The 22,227-nt window shown below is 33.2% G+C and overlaps 5 protein-coding genes and 1 long non-coding RNA gene across 8 annotated transcripts; 5 read left to right on the top strand and 1 right to left on the bottom strand.

Annotated features, from left to right (window-relative positions):
• The first annotated feature begins 68 nt into the window (after positions 1–68).
• On the top strand, positions 69–685 carry LOC106667673. Its single transcript, XM_014395756.2, has 3 exons — positions 69–256; positions 317–379; positions 444–685. Exons 1-3 carry the CDS (start codon positions 119–121, stop codon positions 558–560), a joined length of 318 nt encoding a protein of 105 aa, XP_014251242.1. The 5' UTR covers positions 69–118; the 3' UTR covers positions 561–685.
• A 2,367-nt stretch (positions 686–3,052) lies between these two features.
• LOC106667721 (fructose-1,6-bisphosphatase 1-like) lies at positions 3,053–4,643 on the top strand. Its single transcript, XM_014395839.2, has 7 exons — positions 3,053–3,343; positions 3,395–3,533; positions 3,595–3,707; positions 3,767–3,905; positions 3,966–4,103; positions 4,182–4,298; positions 4,360–4,643. Exons 1-7 carry the CDS (start codon positions 3,141–3,143, stop codon positions 4,552–4,554), a joined length of 1,044 nt encoding a protein of 347 aa, XP_014251325.1. The 5' UTR covers positions 3,053–3,140; the 3' UTR covers positions 4,555–4,643.
• Positions 4,466–18,974, bottom strand: LOC106667723. Of its 3 annotated transcripts, none has more exons than XR_001340636.2 (3): positions 17,863–18,974; positions 7,621–7,711; positions 4,466–4,550 (listed from the first exon to the last, which is right to left on the bottom strand). It is a non-coding gene; the product is annotated as an uncharacterized LOC106667723 (long non-coding RNA). The 3 variants fall into 3 exon arrangements; XR_002910519.1 differs by lacking the exon at positions 17,863–18,974 and adding an exon at positions 14,196–14,642; XR_001340635.2 differs by lacking the exon at positions 17,863–18,974 and adding an exon at positions 13,825–14,001.
• On the top strand, positions 4,648–8,171 carry LOC106667719 (fructose-1,6-bisphosphatase 1-like). The gene is made up of 7 exons (XM_014395836.2): positions 4,648–4,938; positions 7,021–7,165; positions 7,224–7,330; positions 7,383–7,530; positions 7,598–7,735; positions 7,804–7,923; positions 7,980–8,171. Exons 1-7 carry the CDS (start codon positions 4,706–4,708, stop codon positions 8,160–8,162), a joined length of 1,074 nt encoding a protein of 357 aa, XP_014251322.1. The 5' UTR covers positions 4,648–4,705; the 3' UTR covers positions 8,163–8,171.
• Positions 9,642–11,484, top strand: LOC106667720 (fructose-1,6-bisphosphatase 1-like). The gene is made up of 7 exons (XM_014395838.2): positions 9,642–9,955; positions 10,293–10,437; positions 10,496–10,602; positions 10,663–10,810; positions 10,879–11,016; positions 11,082–11,198; positions 11,254–11,484. Exons 1-7 carry the CDS (start codon positions 9,726–9,728, stop codon positions 11,431–11,433), a joined length of 1,065 nt encoding a protein of 354 aa, XP_014251324.1. The 5' UTR covers positions 9,642–9,725; the 3' UTR covers positions 11,434–11,484.
• Positions 13,289–21,571, top strand: LOC106667722 (fructose-1,6-bisphosphatase 1). Its single transcript, XM_014395840.2, has 7 exons — positions 13,289–13,557; positions 20,393–20,537; positions 20,599–20,705; positions 20,761–20,917; positions 20,976–21,113; positions 21,172–21,288; positions 21,354–21,571. Exons 1-7 carry the CDS (start codon positions 13,388–13,390, stop codon positions 21,528–21,530), a joined length of 1,011 nt encoding a protein of 336 aa, XP_014251326.1. The 5' UTR covers positions 13,289–13,387; the 3' UTR covers positions 21,531–21,571.
• The last annotated feature ends 656 nt before the right edge of the window (positions 21,572–22,227 follow it).

Raw genomic sequence — 22,227 nt, 5'->3', positions numbered from 1 at the left:
TTATTCTTGCTTAATTTTATATTGAAATTCCTCATTTTTATTTTTTATAGTTTTCTGATACCAACTTGGTGAAAGAACAATGTCGTAACCTAGCCTCTGTCAAATTAAATGTGTCCTTATGGCTTCTGCTTCTAGTACTTCTGCAAAGTCTCTCTTTGCAGATTCCAAATCCAGGCTTGCAGACAGGGTGCAGAACAATGTCAACAATATTGCCTCATTAGCTAGGCAAATTCAGAGAGGCTCTAAAACCTCAGAAGTGTGTTTTTTATTTTTCAATCCCTTACCTTTTTAATTTTTCTTAAATTTTATATTTTAGATTATGATGACTTCGGCTAAGAATTTCGCAGCTCAAGAGCAGGTCATAGCAAACACAGACGCTGTAAGTGTTGCAGTATCAATATTAACTCGTAACACTAACACGCTGTTTTTTCTTTTTTCTTAAGTTGATCAAAAAGATGCAGCATGTTGTTGACAGGATGCATTATGATCAGATATCTGTTGCAAAAAGTGCCTCACTTATTGTACAAGTAAAGGACCAGAGCACAGCAATGCAGCGGTGATCTTCGGTGTCACACAAACACTGTACTTACTTTACTGATCTCTAACAAAGTTTTAGCATTAAAAAAAACTACTGGCAAACATTGCAACTATTATCATAATTAAATATTTAATTGTGTATTTAAATTAATGTAATATTTATAAATATTTAGTTGTTAAAGACTGTAAACTATTTTTATCAAACTGTTTTCTAGTCTGATTTTGTATTAAAATATATAAAGTGCTAAGTGTTTTTCTTTTCATTTTACATTATTTCCAATTTTTTAGAATTAAATACAAAAATGTATACAGATTATAATATGTTTTTCTGAAGCCTACATCACACCAGACCACATCTCACGATTTTTGTATAATCATCGACTAACGGTCACTAATCACCACACATTTCTATGCATTAAATAAATATATTAATGTAATAGTGCCTACAATCATAATCGATCAAAAATACATAAAACATTTACATTTTCTATGCATTACAGTTGCCATAAATTAATGCCAAGGTACAAGCCTTGAAGAAGAATAAATACGAATAGAAAAGTTGACGCAGGGTGTGAGCTACCCTCAGGGAGCTTTTCAGCCTCTGCCTTACCCTTTTGGGGCAGAAAATAATCCATATTTACTTCATTTTCTTAAGTTAAAAAAACTGTCAAATTGAATATTTTCTTATGGCTTGTTGTATTTTCTCAAATCCGATCTCAGCAGACTCCAAAACTAGTATTTCTGATTATGCAAAGAATTTTTTTGTAGAAAGTATTTCAATACAACTGTAGTACAGCAAATTTTATTTTTTAGGCAAGCAATAATAAAGATTTATTGAAAAATATTTTAAATAAAAAATGCATATATATGCATGAGTAGAATAAAATGTGAAATCTTTTTTTTTTTTTTTTTTTTTAAATAGTTCTTACTCACATTAAGTATTAAATCGTTAAATATATGCCTACTATCTAATTATCGTAAATTCAATAATAAATTTTATGAAATGAAAGTGTTACCAATGGGGTCTCCATTATCCCCACTTTGTGCCGAAATATTCAGGGTTAATTTAAAAAAAAAATCTTTTCAAATCAAAGAACAAATTAATTAAATCTGTTCATTTTTGGAAACGCTATGTAGACGATATTTTATGCATATGGTCGGGAACATTAGAGGATCTCAAAGAATTCCTCCAACTAATTAATTCTCTACACCCTAATATAAATTTTACATTGGAAATTAACAAAGATGGTTGTTTGAACTTTTTAGACCTAAAATTGTCCCTAATAAACAACGTAATAGAAACAGACATATATAGAAAACCCACAACTACAGACACTATGATACCAGCGGATTCTTCCCGCCCATGGTCCCAAAAGGCTGCTGGTTTCATTTGGCTCATAGACCGTATGTTAAAACTTCCATTTACCCCTGCTAACTATAAAAAAGAATTAGAAACTATTAAAACCATAGCAAAAAAACAATGGGTATCTAGAAATGTATTGATAGGTTGCTAGTTAAAACAAACAAAAAATTAACTTTAAAAGAATCAACAAAGAACTCAGCCACCCCGCCGTAAATGAATCATCAGGTTTTCGTTGTTTGCCATACATTGGTGAATTATTGGAAAAAGTTAGTAAAATTTTTAAACAAGAAGGTTTAGAAGTACGGGTTCACTTAAAAACATCCTCTCAAAACCTAAAGACAAGATAGACAACTTGGCAAAAAGCTTGGTTTACCAACTTAATTGATATTAAATATATAGGGCAAAGCAGTAGAGAAATAAAAACGAGAGTAAAAGAACACTTGCCTAAATCGAACAAATTTTCAGAATTTAAGGACCACCTAAAAGAAACATAATTTCAATCCAAATTTAAATACAACAGTGTTACATAGTTTCAACAAAGGGAGAGAACTAGATTGGTTTGAGAAATTAAAAATTAAAAAATGTAAAATTGAACGTGGAGATAAATGCATTAATATAATAGATTTGGATCAACCTCCCATTTTAAATATGTACATAAATAATATTAAACGTCCAAATAATTAAATTAATTATTTTAATTGTTATTATTTTTATAATAATTTAATAATATTAAGGTGTTATTCTAATTTTTTATCTTTTATCTTTGATCACTAATTCATAATTAATTTCTTACAGTATTTACCATTATAATATTTACTTGTTATAATTCAGGGTTTTTTGCACATTCAAATTGAGCACCATTAAAAAACCAGCTTCTCATTGAAAGTTGGTTTAACTTAATGTGAGTAAGAAGTATCTTTTTTAAAAAAGAATTGAATACTGCACTCACTCCATCATTCACCATTTCCATTAAAATGTGAAAGCCAATTTGAGATATTGTGATTCAGTCTAAAATTCTGCTTGGAATTTATTGACTCAGAAAAATAGAAGAATTGAAATTTTTAATTTCAAATCTGATCATGATTATTTAAAAATCGTGTCATCTCCAATCTACCAAAATTGAAGGCATTAAAAATTGTAATTTTTAAAACTAAAAAAACAGATGTAATTTTATATTGTTAGGGAAAAACATTGTTTTCTACTTTTATTTAACTGATTTTTTCATTTTTAAAAAGTGAATATGGAAAGTCGCTTGGAGCACAGGATGAGTAGGAGGCATGGGCAAATGAGGGACATAGCGCCGGTCACTTTAGGAAAATGGCTGATTAGTGAGAGAAGCACCGACCCTATCAAGACTCCTAAATTTATAATGATAATGTCTGCTCTTGAGACTGCAATACGATCAATCTCCCAGCTTGCCGCCAGAGCACGGATAAACAGAATGTACTATTTATTAATTTAAAACATATATATTTTTAACTAATTACTTTACAGTGACCAGAGAGTGGATGATGAAACTTCATTTCCAATAACAAAACAGGAAACCCTTGCACATGACATTGTATTAAGGTGCTTAAAAGCAAGTGGACTTGTAAGCATTGCAATCAGTACAGTCTCACCTACTCCAATCTTGGTATTTCTTTATTTTGATTTACATATAAATAAATATTTTATATATAATTCATTGTGTAAAGATTGATGATGAAGCAAGAGAGCTAGAGAGTTATGTTGTTTGCTACAACCCTTTAGATGGAGCAAATCATCTCAGTGCTTCTGCTATTACTGGAATGATATTCTCAATTTATAAGTATTAGCAGCATTTCAATATCAACCATAAATTTATATTGAATTTTTTTTTAATTAAAGGAAAGGTGAATCAAGAGATTTAAATGACATAAAATGTGGAAATGAGATGATAGCCGGTGGTTTTGCTGTATTTGCTACGTGTAATATCTTGATGCTGTCAATTGGCAAAAAGGGTGTTCAAGAGTTTCTGTTTGATCCAGTGAGGGTTTTGGTGTTTATATCATATAAATGTAACGTTTTATTAGTATAATTTTTACAGGTCCTAGGAGAATTTATAGCTAAAAATTTGAATGTAACTATCCCTGTAAAGGGACATTTCTACTGTATAGATGAAGCGAAGTCAAATCTGTGGAATCAAGCTACCTTTGAATACATCAATAGGAAAAAAAATCCGAAAGTAAGAATGGGAAAAAGAATTTTTCTTATTGCATTATTTAAAAAAAAAAAAAAAATGTAAGAATTTTTATATTTTCAGTTAGGTAAGGTGAAGAAGCTTCGGTTTGTGGGCAGTTTGTGTGCAGATACTTATAGAACTCTCAAGGAGGGAGGAATTCTTCTGTATCCTGAGACTTCTTTGCGACCTTTGGGCCAGGTGACAAAAAGTGAATTTCATTTTTGTTCTTAAACTCGAGAATATTTGTTTGTCTGTTCAGGTAAGACTGTTGTGCGAGGGTAATGCCTTGTCCTATCTCGTCCGTGTTGCTGGAGGATTGGCTTCCACGGGGAGAATCTCGCCTCTAGATGTCTTACCCAGGCCGATTCACCGGACATGTCCACTATACCTTGGCTCAAGAGAGGACGTGATAGAACTTCTTGAAATCTTCACAATCCGCAAAGCGACAAGCTGAAATAAACGCATTAAAGAGAAGATTTGAAAAATTTGATTTATAATATAAACTATAATCTTATTTTTATAAAAAAACAAATGTTTAAGTCAGATCTTTAAACAGATGAGTCTGATGAAAGTTTATAGTAAGGCATATTTTTTTAATGTTATAAATGCATCATAGCCAGATATACACCAAGCACCCAGTTTGCCCAAAACATCTCAATTTAACCAGCCCAGAGAAAAAACGAGATGACCAAAAGGACTTTGTGACCTTGTGCAGATTTATAAATGAAATAGAAAAGTTCAAAGGAGGATCTCACCAACTGCCACAGTTGATAAATTCTATTCAAATAGCTTGTAAAACCGTAGCTCTGACATTGAGGAAGTCAGGAGTAGCTCAAATGTAAGATCTGCTTATTTCTAAAAACCACAGTAAATTTTTGAGAAAGTACACTAGGCAAAAAATATTTGCCAGCTATAAATAAAATTGAAATTTGAGTATATTTGAATGAATTAGACAACAAATTTTAATTGATCAAACTTTCAAGGCTTATTTTCATCAATAAAATTGTGTAAAACCTTTTTTCAAATTTATTTGGACTATTTCTACACCAAGGGATTGATTTGACTACATTTACTTTAGTTAGTCACCCATTATTTTTTAAGGCCTTTTTTTCCACGATATCGCATTTGATGACCAATAAATTGTTAATTCTGACAGACTCACTGAGGATGGCAAAATGCCAATACGCATCTGATAAACCAACCTAGTGAGGATAGGCACACAACGATGATCAGAAACCACCAAATTACAGGTTCAGACATCCTCAGACCAAATGAAGAAATAACGATGTTCAGTTTTGTTTGATGATTTAGTAAATCTAATTTTCTACTATAAACTTTTCCCATGTTCGTGCTACAAATTAAATTATTTACCTACAAAACAGCAATTATTTTGTACAATTGTCTGATGTATAAAAATTAAATTATATAAAAATCACTTATAATTCAAATAAACATAAATGGATTATGGGATAAAGTATAAGAAATACAAGCTCTGATCCCAGAATGGCAAATACTTTCAATCTCCATTTTAGAGAGTTGTGTTTAATTTTTTTAAACAGGATTTATTGATTTCAAAAAAATTTAATTTTTATACAAGGGAAGATTTCAACCTTTTCTCCACTGCAACCTATATATGTATTGTGGAACCCCATCTGATTATGACCATCGAAAGTACCTTTTTTTCCCAAACAACTCAGCACTTTCTTCAGTGCCTCTTTGCATATTTCTTTTGGTCTGAAAATTGTCTTACCGAAGTGTCTGTATTGTATATGGCCTAGTGCCTAAAAACTCACAAAAAGAGATGTGCTTTCTGTTGCATGTGTTTCCGGTTTCACCTGCCAGATAGGCATGTTTCTGCTTTGCCCTTTGAAAAGAAGTTTATTTGCCTTTTGGAGATATTTATAAATCTTTTAGCTTGCCTCATACCTGGTGTTTTTATCCAGTGCTTAAGTTTTTCTTTCTCAAGCCATTTTTCCAGCTGCAAATTTATTCTCCAGTGCACCCAACTGTTGTTCGAGAGGGCAGTCATTACAGCAGTACACCGGGTTTTGTTAGGGAGAAATTTAGCCCCTTTACTTGGATAGGTGCTATTTGTATAGTCTAACGACCAAGTTCAGCATTATTATCCGACTTCTTGCTAACATCTAGCTGCTAGTTGGAGGTCAATAATCTTTCTTTGCATTGCTGTTTCAATGGCTCAAGTCATTTGTCAAAAGCTCCTTCTTCTGTCCATAAAGCAACACGTATAAAAGTTACTGACATCATTAAAATTATTATTAACCCAAAAAATGTAATCGAAGCTTAATGGTGCTTATTTTTATTAGTGCTTAAGAATATGTAGTTTCAAATGTTTTTGATAAATAAAAAGAGTTAATGAGATTGTATTTAACTTCTTTAAGTGAATTTAACAGTAAAATGTTAAACAATATCTAAAACAACATGTGCGGTGATTAGTGACTGTTAGTCTATGATTATTTGGAAAATCGTGAGATGCGGTCTGGTGTGACGTAGGTTTCAGAAAAACATTTTCTTTATCGTGCCAACGTTTTGATCTTTATTGAGATCATCTTCAGGGCTCTAAGTGTTTGTTTTCTGTACAATTCTGCCATTTTTGCGTGTCGTGTTGAGAGTGCCCACACAAGAATGGCACAATTACGCAGAAACCAAATACTTTTGGTACAAAAAAAGTACAAGTACAAGTTGGTACAAGTACAAAAAAGATCGAAACGTTGGCACAATAAAGAAAATGTTTTTCTGAAACCTATGTCACACCAGACTGCATCTCACGATTTTCGAATAATAAAACAACAACCATAATGAGAAAATGATATAATATATAATAACAAATTATTTTTAATTAACAACTTGCTTATAATATATAACTGCTTTCTCTATATAATAATTAATTGTACATTTTTAGACAATCTCTTGGACTTTCTAAGCAACTAAACCTTATTGAAATTAAGAGGCTTGAGAAATATTTCAATGAAGTGTTCATTAATTTATTAACAAACACTTATGCTGTCTGCTTAATTGGATGCAATGATTGTGATGAAGTGATCCGGGTAAGTACAAAAAATTTTGTTATTTATAGTGAACAAAAAAAGTCATAGGAGTTTTCAGGTTGACGCAGAGCGAGCCGGAAAGTACATAGTTATTTTCAAAGCATCTGATGCTTCTATGAATGTTGATGCATCACTTTGCCTCGGGACAACATTTATAGTGCTGAAGTAATAAATGAAATTAAATGTTGATAAATTTTATTTATATTTTTATTTTCAGGAAAAAAGGTGCTACTCGAATAGAAGAAAGAGACCTGTTACAACCTGGGCAAAAAATCATTGCTGCTGGATACACATTGTACGGTTTTTCAACAGAAATGGTCATTGCAGTTGAAGGGAACGTTGTCAGCGGTTTCACCTTAGATAATGTGATTATGACTTGATTTGGTCTATTTACAGTCAAATGGTCAATATCTTAAAAAATTACAATTTTAGTCAATCGGTGAATTTATACTGACCTCTGAAAATATAGAGATTCCTAAGATGGGAAAAAGCTACTGCGCCGATGAAGGATTTGCACATTCATGGGATCCAAATCTGGTGAATTACCTGAACAAAAAAAAGTCAGAGAAGGTATGCTTTTAAAGAAAAATTTTAATTAACTTGGAAGTTTGAAAATTAAGACATCTTAATTTTTTAAGGCTGGAAGTTTGGCTTGGTCTGCAAGATATACTGGTTCTTTTGTAGCTGACGCACACAGGACTCTAATGTTTGGTGGCATGTTTATCAGTCCTCCAATAAAGGACTACCCTAAAGGAAAGGTACACCTTGCAATTTAACAAACTAAAAATCTACCTCAATCATTGACTTTTTTTAGAGCAAGCTCATGTTTGACTGCAACCCGATTGCATTTATAATGACACAAGCTGGAGGATACGCTTCAAATGGAAAAGTTCTAATCGGTGAAATTGTCCCTGAAAAACTTCATGAAAGATCGCCAATTTACTGTGGATCACCAGATGATGTCAAAGAACTTGTGAAATCGCTTAAACAATTCTAAAAAATAATTGAAAAATAACTGGATTTGTAATTATTTTTTTACTGAATAATTTTTACAAGAAGGATTTTTAGGCTTAATGCCTTGCCTGGTTTTGGTCCTGAATAAAGGCATCATCAGACAAAAAGTGTGCGGACGTTTTTAATTTTTCACAGAAATCACAGCGATCTCAATATAAAAAGGACGACTAAGTAATTTGATCCTTGCCAGTAATCTTGGTTTGATTATCTTCACTCGATTAGTCTGATCCCAGTTGTATTTTTCTGTCTACTGTGAACACAGACTAGTTAATTTAATTTATCAAACTATAAAATATAATGCAGAAAAATGTTCAGACAACTTCACTATCTCTACACCAAGAGTTTCTACATTGTACAACTTTTTTTTTTGCCAGTTGCCCATTATTTGGGTCCCCTTTAATTATCTTTTTCCCTGATCAGGGCTTGGGCGAATGAAATATGTAAAACATTATCCTTTAAATTTGGCGACCAACAAATCTGTTAAAACTGATCTGATGCCAGCACTTTAAGATGGTGAAATGCCAAACTGACAGCCCAATGCTTCAAGGATAGCCAGTCCAAGATGATCAGTAAGAATCAAATTACAGGTTCATCACTGCATAAATCACAGGATTGATTAGACAAGACACACTGATTAGAGATAGATTGATGACTATATTGTAAAACATATTTTGTGTGACATCCATATTCTTATTAAAGAGAAACCTTTTGTTTAGATCCCAGAATTTTTTGAATCTGTATTTCTAGGCTCACTCACAGCTTTTGTTTTCTACTGAGAAAAATAATGCTATATTGGGACAATACATGTTCAAAAAAAAGTTACTTTTTTTAAATATTGCCAGTATCATTGTGCCATTTAAATCAGCCATCAAACAGATTGAAAATGGTTTGTAAGGTTTTTCTGGACAAAGACAAGCATCGATCAAAAGGCTGTAAATTGCCCCAAATAATGATAGATACTGGATTTTAATAGTTTACTGTCGTTTACAAGTCTGTTCCTTGTTCAATGTTTCTTTTAATTCTTGAAAAAGTGTATTAAATGTTCATCATTTGGTATAAAGACAATGCTGGAGAAACATCAGGATCAATGTGCCATGTTTCTGACATGATAGTAGTTTAGAAAGAAAGAGATGTTTTACAAAACTGTATATGAAAGAACTGCAATGCTCCGGTGAAAAATGCACTGAGAACACATTTTGGGTACACCTGTGAAATTGCACAAATGGAGAACAATTTGTAATTTGAAAAAAGCAAAATGATTTTTCATTAGACAAAACCACCCTGAAGATGGCAAAATACAAAAATGTGTCTAACAGACCAAAACAGCTCGCATAGACAGACCAAGATGATCACTAAAGATCAAATTATGGGTTTAAAATTGTTTTAAATATCCTTACAATCAATATATTTCAAATTTCTTGACCAAAAAATAATAATAAAATAAAATAAAAATCAAGACACTTTTGAAAAATATCAGATGTAGTTATTGTTTGTTATTGTTAAGTAATACCTAGAAAGTGATTTTTAAGTTTGTACCTAAGAAGTCATGCAGTTGCACATAACTCAAAAGTTTCCGGGAGTAGTGAGGCTTAAACTGCTCGGTCAAGAGGATGAGCAGGAGGATGCGAACAGCTACATCCCTCTTAGCAGATTCATCAATGTCATCGAAAGGGCCAAGACAGTGTCAAGTTATACGTTTCCACAATTGATGTGTGCCATTCAGACAGCATGCAAATCAATTTCAATTGCTTTGAGAAAGTGTGGGATATCGCAGATGTAAGTCAAAATAAACATTTTTATGAGGAAAAGAGTCATGGAATGAATGAATCACACTTTGTCTGCTGATTCGTAACAAATTTGAAGCTTGAAATTTTTTTTAAATTTAAGCCTGGAATTTAAAAAAAAACTTTGCTAATGCGAAAGTTTTCATAAACTTAATGATGGATGTCGGTGACCACATCTTGAACTAGCACTGGGTGACTCACTCGCAAGTATAGACTAGGTGACCCGGTGCCAGTTTACACAGACTTAAATCTAGTTAAAAAAAAGACTAAATGCATTTATTACTTTTGTTGTATTGTTACCAAATTTTATAAACTTATCGCGATTTTAGGTTGACATTGGATATAGATAAAAACTTAAAATATTTGGAAATAAACCGAATGGAAAAATATTTTAATGAATTATTTATAAACTTAATATCAAATTCATATACTTCATGCTTGATTGCTTGCAAAGACAATGATGAAATTATAAGAGTAAGCATAATAAAATTTAAAAAACAGATATAAAAAGAAATTGACCTGAGACTTTTAGGTTGACCATGAACATGCAGGAAAATACATAGTCTTGTTCAGCACTACCGACGTTTCTAGGAGCGTTGATTCAAGTTTATGCATCGGAACAACTTTTGCGCTGTACAGGTAAAAAAGCCAAATATCAATGTATATCTCGGCTTCAATTAATTTGTTGGATATTAATAGAAAAAGAGGAAGCACAAAAGTTGAAGACAAAGATGTTCTTCAGCCTGGGTATAAAATGATCGCTGGCGGTTATGCGCTGTACGGAATTTCGACCGTTATGGTCATTGCATTCGAAGGTGGATCAGTGAACAGTTTTACCCTAGATAATGTTAGAAACATTTATACACAAAATATTTATAAATCATTTACAATGTTTATATAATGTGTACATCTTAGTCTATAGGAGAGTTCATGCTGACAGAGGAAAATTTAAAAATACCAAAATCTGGGGATATTTATAGCGCAAATGAAGGAAACATACAGTCCTGGGATGCAAATTTAGTTGATTACTTAGATAAGAAAAAATCTGCAAAGGTATAAATTATTTATTTCCTTATTTTGATTTGTTACAATTCTTACTGAATAAAAAAATATTCTAGGGATTACACCCTTGGTCTTCAAGATACATCGGAAGTTTGGTAGGCGATGTGCACAGGACATTGAAGTTCGGAGGAGTATATTTCTATCCACCTTCTAAAGAAAACCCAAATGGAAAAGTATGGCAATCACAATAGTTTTTATAAGCAAATTAATATTTATTTATTTTTTTAGCATCGCTTGATATATGAATGCAATCCTTTGGCTTTTGTCATAACCCAAGCAGGCGGTATCGCTTCAAATGGAAAAATGCCGATAATAAACTTAGTACCGGAGAAAATAAATGAAAAAACACCATTCTACTGCGGTTCCCATGATGATATGGAAGAATTACTTAAAGCTCTTTCACCTTAAATACCAATTTGAGTGGAGAAATTTTTATGGATAGATATTTTAAACATTTAATCATTATTTTCATTATTATGACTAATGATATTAATCATAGAATAACGAGTGTAAAATTTAACAATTAGGAAAAAAATGTTTTTTGAAAGATATAGGAATGGAACTTAAGTTTAATTTGATTTAATGTTATACAAATTGGTAACATGCATATTTATATTTTAAAAAATTGAACTATAATGCCTGAGAAATTAATTTTTCAAAAATTTTCTTTTAAGATAATGGAATTGTTTTGAATCAATAGTAATAAATGTAGTGACGTCAATGATATTTGATTATGATAAACTCTTACTGATAAAATTGATTATAAGCTGTTTTTTTTAACAACTTTATGATATTTTTATGGTATATCCATGAACTGAGGATATGATTTTGAAGATAACTTATTTGTGCAGTTTTTATGTTCTACTGATCAAAATTAACAAAAGATTTGAACAAGATTGAACCACTAAAATATTCCTGCCTTTACACATGAGTTTAGAGACGTTAAATATGTTATTATATGTTGGCTTTGGCCATGTTTGTGTAGACTGTGCCAACTTGAGTTTTCGCTTGAATTTTGATACGAAATTTGAATGGGAAATGTCAGAGGAATACGCTGGGTATGGTAGCACTACAAGCAAAACTCCAAAATTTCTGACGTATCTGCAAATACACAGGTGGAGAAAGTATTAGCCAATGCCACTCATTTTTGGTAATTGGGTACAGAATAAAGTAGAATTAACCAATGGTTGGGCAAAAAAAGCTCCTAACAAAGCATCCCTTACAATCCTGTCATCCAGCTTTTGGAGTTATTAATGACGTGTTTTTCCAAGCTATTTCTAAATAAAGAACCTACATTTCTTCCCCAGTTAGTAATATTTTTAAAAATCGGTGGACACAATGGTTTAGGTCATCACTCATCACTATAAGCTAAAGGTCCTGGGTTCGAATCTGCATTAAATAATAGGAATAATGTGAAATGTCTTCCAATTTGAGGGGAATCCCCAGTGGCTAATGAGGATTTTTTATGGTTTTCAAATCATATTCACTGCACGAAGTTAATAATGTTTGCTTGCAGCTGCATAGACATCTTTCATCCCTTCCCAAAAAATAAATGTCATACTAAACGTTTATTATTCAAAGTATTATTTTAAAAAGATATTCTGCATTTAAATCAGAAAGGACAAAAAAAGGTTGGGCAAAAAAGCTCATAACAAAGCATCCCTTACAATCCTGTCATCCAGCTTTTGGAGTTATTAATGTTGTGTTTTTCCAAGCTTTTTTCTAAATAAAGGACTCACATTTCATCCCCAGTTAGCAATATTTTTAAAAATCGGTGGATGCAATGGTTTAGGTGTTGACATGGCGCTCATCACTGTAAGCGAAAGGTCCCAGGTTCGAATCTGCATTAAATAGTAGGAATAATATGAAATGTCTTCTAAATTGAGGGGAGATCCCCAGTGGCCAATGAGGATTTTTTTTATGGTTTTCAAATTATATTCACTGCATGAAGTTAACAATGTTTGCTTGCAGCTACATAGACATCTTTCATCCCTTCCCAAAAAATAAATGTCATACTAAAAGTTTATTATTCAAAGTATTATTTTAAAAATAAATTATGCATTAAAATCAGAAAGAACAAATTACAAGCTATGTCTATATTTATAAAGAGGCGTTTCATAATAATACACCACGTGTAATGGGTGTGTCCATGCATGTATAGAAGCCTAAATAAATTATCTCGACTGGAAGAATGTGTTATGCAACATGGTATTAGAAAAAATCCGTAAATATATTCCAAAACGGTCTTTGGACATAATCTAAGATCGGAATTAGAAGGGGGAAACAGGTTCAAGGACTTTTGACGATTAGCAGGCTCGACCGGTCTCGACGTTGCAGTCTGCAGACGGAGCCGAATCGAGAAATGTCTTTGTCGACCATAGAAGGCGACCACATCACGCTAACCAGGTTCGTCCTGGCGCAGCAGAACCGGTTCAAGAACGCGACCGGCGAACTCACCCAGCTTCTCAACGCAATCCAGACGGCCGTCAAAGCCATCAGCACTGCCGTCAGGCAAGCCGGCTTTACGCACTTGTAAGTTGGAATATGCAACGTAAATAATTAATTAAAATATTTTTTTTTCTGACGAGCCTGCCAAGCTGGTTGGACCAAAATGTGCATGCCCTAAAGTGGAGAGATCGGCAAAACATATTGAACGACGTGAACATATTGATTGTTCCCCCTATGTCTAATAATAGCTAGCTAATAACTATCAGAAACTTCCAATAAGTCTAATCATTAAATTTTATAAGAGGAAAATTTTATCCTCTAAAATTTTAAAAATCAGCGAGATAGACTTACTCTTAGCTTGTAGATAAACCCCGCGGTCGTGGGTTCGATTCCCACCGTCACCCCTGGCCATTTTTCACACTATCCCTACCTCCACCCAAAACTATCTATTAGGAAATAATCAACGGGATCGTACTCTTGCTAATTTGCAATCTCATAAGGTCATTAAAAAAATAAATAATTAAATTTTAAAAATTAATTAATGTAAAAATATAATAATCATATATTAGATTATATTATTATATATAATAATAATCAGTCTCTCCCACGCCATTAAATTAATAAAAATAACTATGCATTGCCATAAGCCCAAACTTCATATTTTTAAATTTATTTTTGTGTTAGTTATAGGGGCCGCCGTATTTTTGATTTGATTTTCCTACCTTTATCGTGTTTTAATACCACTAATTTTTTTTCCTGTTTCTCTTTATCCTACTGTTACCCTCTCTGTACCTTAGGGCATTGTCAATTAGGTATAAAATAACACGGATACACAAGATAAAACATGATAGTCTGGTTAGCATTCACACTACTACAGAATACTCATTATTCCTTGAAGTAATGGGATATTACATTCACGCTAATACATTACATTCACTCACTCCTACAGTATTTAAAATTCCACGTGGTTATGGGAGATAAGCCCTCCATTCATGCAAATAACTATCAAAAACTACCAATAAGTCTAATTACTAAATTATATAAGAGGAAAAATTTTATTCGTATAAAATTTTAAAAATCAGCCAGATACTCTTGGCTTATAGACCCCACAGTCTTGACTTTTGAAGTATTGAATAAGTCGCTACATTCTTGCACCACAATTCATTCATGCTTATGTATTATTACCTAATTCTAAAAACAATTATTGAATTAATAAAATAAATAAATAATAATAATAATTAATGGGTAATACATAAGGCTGAAGTAGCAGCACATTATATGAGTTTTAAAACTTGTTTGTTAAATGCACTTAACATTTTTATCTACTGTATAAAGTTATGATTTATTTAAAATTGCACCATATGGAGAAATATAGGCTGTAGAAAAAATTTCATGTCTGCATAGAATGGGGTTTGATTCAATTTGACAGGAGCTTCTTTTCATTCATTAAAAACAATAAATAAATCAATTAAAAAATATATATAATAAGTATATATTATTCTAACTATATTATTATTAATATATTGAAGTCAGTTGAAAAATTTTTATCCTTTAAAATTTTAAAAATAAGCTAGATAGACTCTTGGCATGGTCGTGGGTTCGATTCCCACCAACACCCCTGGCCCTTTTTTCATGCTAAGCCCCCCCCCCAACTATATATGAGGAAATAATCAACGGGATAGTTCTCTGGCTATTATGCAAGCTCATAAGGTCATTTAAAAAAAGAAATACATTTAAAAAATGAATTAATTAAAAAATATATATAATAAGTATATATTAGATTATATTATTATATACAATAGTCAGCTATAAGCCCATAACTTCATATTTTTTTATTTATTTTTGGGTTAGTTATAGGGGTCTCCATAATTTGACTTTATTTTCGTATCTTCATCATGTTTTAATTGAACTAATTTCTTTTCCGGTTTCTCTTTATCCTATTGCTACCCTCTCTCTACCTCAGGGCCATGTCATTTACATATAAAATAACACAAATGCACATAAAACCGAACAAGATAAAACATCATAGTCTGGTTAGTGTTCACACTACCCCGGAATACTAATTGGTCCTTGAAGTAATGGGATATTACATTCACCACTCCTAGAGTATTTAAAATTCCACGTGGAAATGGTAGATAAGCCCCTCCATTCGTGCTAATATATCGCATCATACACTACAATTAATTCTTACTACCCCAGAGTACTCCACATTCCTTGAAGTATGGATTAGCCCTACATTCGTGCTAATAAATTGTATTCAAACACCACAATTCATTCATACTACTCCAGAGTACTTAAAATTCCATTTGGTAAGGGGCAATAAGCCCCTCCATTCACGCTAATGAATTATACTCACACTACCCTATAGTACTTAAAATTCCACATGGTATAGAAGGATAAGCTCCTACATCCATGTTAATAAATTACATTCACACTCACCTGGAGTACTTAAAATTCCGTATGGTAATGGAGGATAAGCCTAATTACATTCTAATAAATCACATTCACACACCACAGCCGTTCATATTACTCCGAGGTATTCCATATTCCATAAATTAATTGGATAAGCCGCTACATTCATGCTAATAAATTACATTCACACTCTCCTAGATTACTTGAAATTCTATGTTGTAATGGGAGATAAGTCCCTTCATTCATGCTAATAAATCACATTCACATACCATAGTTCATTCATACTTATGTACTATTACCTTAATTATTACCTAATTCTAATACAACAAGGAATAAAGAACAAAAATAGAACAATTAATTGATAATTTATAAGGCTGAAGGAGCAGCATGTTATGAGCCCAAAAACTTGTGGGTTAAATGCACTTAATATTTTTATGTATTGCATAAAGTTATGCTTTATTTAAATTGCACCACCTGGAGAAAGTATAGGCTAGAGAAAATTTCTCGTCTGCTTAGAAAACGGTTTGTTTCAATTTGAGCTTTCTTTTTATTTAAAAAAAAATCTAACCAAAATGCATATTCATAGATAATATTTTAATTAAAGCTTTATAAACAAATTGTGCAATAAAACAACAAACGTCACTCTCAACACAACATGCAAGAATGGCACAATCACACAGAAGACAAACACTTTGAGCCCTGAAGATGATCTCAATACAGATCGAAACGTTGGCACGATAAAGAAAATGTTTTTCTGAAACCTACATCACACCAGACCGCATCTCACGATTTCTCAATAATTATTAAAAATTATTAAAACAACAAAACAATACTGAGGTACAAAGTAGGGTTTTAGTGTAGGGTTAATAAAATATTAACATAACTGCCCTTTTAGGTGACTGTAAAGTGTAAATATTATGAAATTACATATTGTACCAACAACAAATGCAGATTTAAGAAAGAATTTAAAAAAGAATCAATCTATTTCTAGAAAATTGTAAATATGAATATAAAAAAAGAAGAAGTTTATTATTGTTGGAGGAGATGGAGCTGGTAAAAATTGAGAACGTATTACGTTTTGTATCTGAACAACCCAATGAAAGTAAAAGATAAGCAAATCTTTATTTACAGTGAATCATCGTCACCAGAGAAAAAATTGCACACTATGAAATTTTTCAAGTTATCACTAGCAAATGGCAAATTTCTGTCAACAGAAAATTATTTTTGTTCTTCTCATTCTCCATACATATTTTAATAAATCCATTTAGTTCATTTGTTTAAATTGCCCCATTAGAATAAAATATGTTGAGGAAACTTTTAGTTTGACTTAATATCAATTGATCCAAAAATTAATGCCACAAGCCCATGACCTTCGGCTCAATACTCTGCTGCTCTAAGCACTTAAGGTATCATGATTTTAATCGTTTTGAACACCAACTCCTCTCAACCTACAACCATTCAAGTATTTCCAAGGGTTGGAATCCTGCTCGTGGCACTAATTTTTCATCTCAACCAAAATCCTTAGATAAAAAGAATAATTAATTGGAATAATGTAATATTAATATGGTCAATTATGACTACTAAGCAAATATGGATTAATTTAATAATTAAAAAGAAGTAACTACTTCACTCCTCGCTTACTTACACTTAATTACTTCACTCCCCATGGCCACTACATAAATCGCTGAGAATCTAATCCTGATTACAAGACGTTTGAAAATATGGCAAAAAGAGGGAATATTTGAATGTAGGTTGAGATGAGGAGTTGGTGTCCGAGGGGATTGAAGTCACGATAGCTCAAGAGGTTAGAGCAGTGGCGTATTGAGCCGTATGTTGTGGGTTCGAATCCCTCTAATTTTTCATCTCGAGCAAAAACCTTAGATAAAAAGAATAATTAATTCGATTAATGTCAATTGTTCACTTAGTGATTACTGATTTATGTAAGGTTAAATCTGCACATGCCATGTACATACATACGTGTGTACAGAGTTGAGCCTATCAATGCTCACAATCCACCGGCAATTCCTGCTTTTGTAATTTACAATAAATTACTGGTTGGCCTTGATAATAACTGATAATCGCCTGTTGGGTGTGGCGGTCCGGAGTTAGACCTTGGTCTTATCCATCAAGACAGATAGGTCTTTGCATTTCAGCCCCCAACAAAATAAGTTCCTTCACCTAAACTCATTCCACCTTCACTCACTTAAACACATTCTTTCTTATTTACATATCATTTGCTCGTTTCGTTTAGGGTGATGGAGAAGTCAATATTCTATTTGAGGGGTGATGGAGTGCTCAATATTGCACCATCGATTCTCTCACACTATACATTTACACTAATAAATACATTCATTCTCAACATACACTTAAGACACAAAACTGCCAGTACTATAAAACACTTTCCAAAATTTGGCTCTTTTTACAAAATAAATTCCCTAAAAAGAACATAAGAAACAAAATCTATCATTTACAGTTTTGTAAGTATTGTAAATCTTGTGTATCTTGTATGGTTGTAACCTTTGATGACATGTACACGCAGTGCGTATCCATTCAGCCACTGAGGTTTGGCTCCAGGGGTATCAACAGCTAGGTCATTTTAGCCCCAACACAATCAGTTCCGAATCAAACACACTCACACTCTTGAATACAATCTTTCCTATTTGCATCATTCACTCAGTTAGGGTGGTGGAGTACTCAATATTCCTCCATCATTCTTTACACCTACTATATGACTAACCTACTTGAGGGTCGATTATTCAATATTCCGCCCTTGACACTCTCACACTACACACTCATGCTAATGGGTGTAGCATTGAGAATGGACATTCATTCTCAACCCGCACTAAGGTACACAATATTATCAATACTATGAAAAATAAAAGGTTTTCTCCAAGAATCAGAAAAGGGGTCCCCCCAGATATTTGCTACCGTGCTCAAGCACAAATCTCATGATGGGTGGCATTCCTAAGCACTTCTATTATGTAGCCAAATTAAATTTGGCTGAACTGATGACCTACCAGACTCCATCCAGTCCTGTAACTATCACCTATATGCCGATGACTCCCAAATATACATATCCTTCCACCCTTCCAATCTTCACTCGGCCATTCTCAAGATCCAAAAAGACCTAAACTCCATCAACGAATGGGCCCATAAAAATTCCCTAGTCCTCAATCCGTCCAAATATACTGCCATAACTATCGGGTCCAGGCAACTCCTCAATTCCCTCCCCAGCATCCCACCTCTCATGCTAAATAACCATCCCATTCCCTTCTGCTCCTCGGTTAAAAACCTAGGAGTAGTCTTTGACCAAAACCTTTCCTGGCATTCTCACATTTCCAAAATTCCCCGGCATTGCATTGCCTCCCTCAGCCTGTTTCATCGGTCCTGGCTTCTCTTATCTTTCTCCACCCGCAAACTCCTTGTATCTTCCCTTATACTTCCCTTCTTTGATTATAGCTGTGTGGCATGCGGTGGTGGCTCGGAGGGGGGAATGCGCGATTGAAGCATATTATGAATTGTTGCATAAGATTTGTGTACGGCACCCCACGGGGATCCCGGGTGTCGGGATTGTATTCCCAACTTTCCTGGCTATTCCCCTCCTTCCGTGCACAGTATTTCTTAGGTTGCTTTCTTTTCCAGTCCATCCACACTCGTCGTCCTCCTTACATCATCCAATCCCTCCAATTCAACTCCTCACATTTCACTAGTAAGACACGCTCATCCCCAATCGACCTTATCCTTCCGCAACATACAGCCCATACCTTCGAAAGATACTTTCTGATCCGAGCCCCTAAACTCTGGAACTCCCTTCCCCTTTCTATTCGTCATGCTGCCTCCTTTTCCTCCTTTAAATCCCACCTGTATAATCACCTCCTCTCCCTCCAAGCGGAGACCTCACATTAACATTTGTTATTTTTGTTTAATATTCTTGTAATTTTCTCTTCTGGCCTGCCTTACTGGTATACATTGTGCCAAGATTTCTATCTTTTAATTTCATATAAGGAACTTCTTTTATTTATTTCATGTACATTATTCTTAAGGGACACCAGTCCCAGAATAAAGTTATTTTTCTTCTTAAATTAAGTTGGACAAATTGAAAAACATTTCTCTGCATGCAGGGTATATACGTGGGCTTTGCCCCAAAAGTATGTGTCCTTGTGTCAATCTCACATTCTTAATCGGGTGAGGAGACCCTTCTTCATTAAGTCAGATCCTCCGAGAGCCACCTATTAACCATGCTCTTGATTCGCAAGAATTTCTCCGCTGTCCTTGCTCACCAATGCTGCATTTATTGCATTTTTAGCATGGGGGGGGATCACAATGGTTAAGTGCGGAGGTTGGGATGTCTTGGCCTTAGCCACCTCATCCACGTTTTCATTACCCAAACAACAACCACCATTTTGCATGAATGGTTGGTATCTCTCCAACTTTATAACAAAACCTAAATTTATTATTATCTAAATTTTAATATAAATGTGTGAGAGCTGAAATTTTGGTATTGTAGGTATGGAATGGCTGGTTCAACAAATGTACAAGGAGAAGAGGTCAAGAAACTGGACATTCTTTCCAATAATCTCTTTGTCAACATGCTAAAATCTTCATACACTACATGTGCTTTAGTCAGCGAGGAAAATGAAAATCTGATTATTGTAAGCAATCTTGCAGTAATATCCCAGCTTTAAATTATTTATATGATTAAATTTTTCATAGGTGGATGAAGAAAAACGAGGAAAGTATATTGTATGTTTTGATCCATTGGATGGATCTTCAAACATCGACTGTTTAGTTTCTATTGGTTCAATATTTTCAATTTACAGGTAATTAAAAATATTTTTCTTTTGTGGTCAAATTTAAATTGATAATTTATTCTAGAACTGATCTACCACAAGGAAAAACAGCGACTCTAAATGATGTTCTGAAGCCAGGGAAAGAAGTGGTTTGTGCTGGTTATGCTCTTTATGGCAGTGCCACGATGCTTGTTTTAACCCTTGGACAAGGATGGGGCGTACACGGTTTTATGTTGGATCCAGTAAGTAACTAGAACAACAAAAACAACGATAAAATATAAATTTATTATTGCTGAACAGGCCATAGGAGAATTTTTACTGACTGAGCGAAACATAACTGTCCCGCTTAAAGGAAAGATATACAGTGTTAATGAGGGATATGCTCATGAATGGGATCTAGGAATGACAGAATACGTCCGAAGAAAGAAAGATCCAAAAGTAAAGATGTTTTAAAATGTATATAAAGTAAATATATTTAACGTGAAATCTGTTTTAGTTAGGAAAGCCATATTCTTCTAGATATGTCGGCTCAATGGTGGCTGATGTCCATAGAACATTGAAGTATGGTGGTATTTTTATGTATCCCGCTAACAAAAGTGCACCCAATGGAAAAGTAACGTCATTTATTTTTTTAATGTTATGTTTTATTTTCTATTTTTTTTTTTTTTTAACTTACAGTTGAGACTTTTATATGAATGTATTCCCATGGCATTGATAATGACTGAAGCCGGTGGAATGGCCATTGATGGGAAGAAGGATATTTTAGACCTGGTGCCGACATCAATTCATCAGAGATCTCCTTGCTTCCTTGGTTCAAAGCAAGATGTTGAAGAACTTCAGCAGTTGTTAAAGTAATCATGTTCTGTTGTTTGTAATAAAGTGTTTTTGTAATTTGATCTTTTTAATGCTACCTTCTTATTTAAGAACTCTTTACAAACTTACACTGTCTTAAAAAAATAAATAAATAAAAAATAAATAAAATAAGAAAGAGTGCTTTTAAAGTAAACCTGATATTGCTTACTGTTTTAGTTAATAATATGTAAAATATTTATTTATTAAGATTTAATATTGCTCCTGGGAAAAGTGTGGATGGGTTGATCTGTGTATTCTTGGGACTAGTTGGATGATCTCATCAGCCAATTTCTTACTACATTTTCTGATTAAACATGTTTTTCTGATATGCCGTCTTCCATTATTTCAACTAGAGTTAAGAGATTTAATCAATTTATTAATATTAATTTTTTTAAATATTTTATTGGCCTTATGATCTTGCATATTAGCCATAGTATGAATTCTTGTGTGTTCAAATTGGGGGTTATCGGGAAAAAATGGCCAGAGGCGACAGTGGGAATCGAACCCACGACCGCGGCGTGAGAGTCTCTCATGCTAACCACTCGGCTACCGCGGTCCCCTATTAATATTAATTAGTTTTTGCTATAAAAGAATTCCTAAAAAGGATTTATAACTAAATTTAATTATTTAAAGACAATTGTTGTACAGAATGAACCTTGTAGTTTTACCATTTGTAAGAGTTTGTTTAGCTCAGAAATAG

The sequence above is a fragment of the Cimex lectularius genome, unplaced genomic scaffold (genome assembly GCF_000648675.2).
Source record: "Cimex lectularius strain Harlan isolate CLEC.00 unplaced genomic scaffold, Clec_2.1 scaffold101, whole genome shotgun sequence".
Classification (NCBI taxonomy): domain Eukaryota; kingdom Metazoa; phylum Arthropoda; class Insecta; order Hemiptera; family Cimicidae; genus Cimex; species Cimex lectularius.
This window is presented reverse-complemented; position numbering and strand designations above follow the sequence as displayed.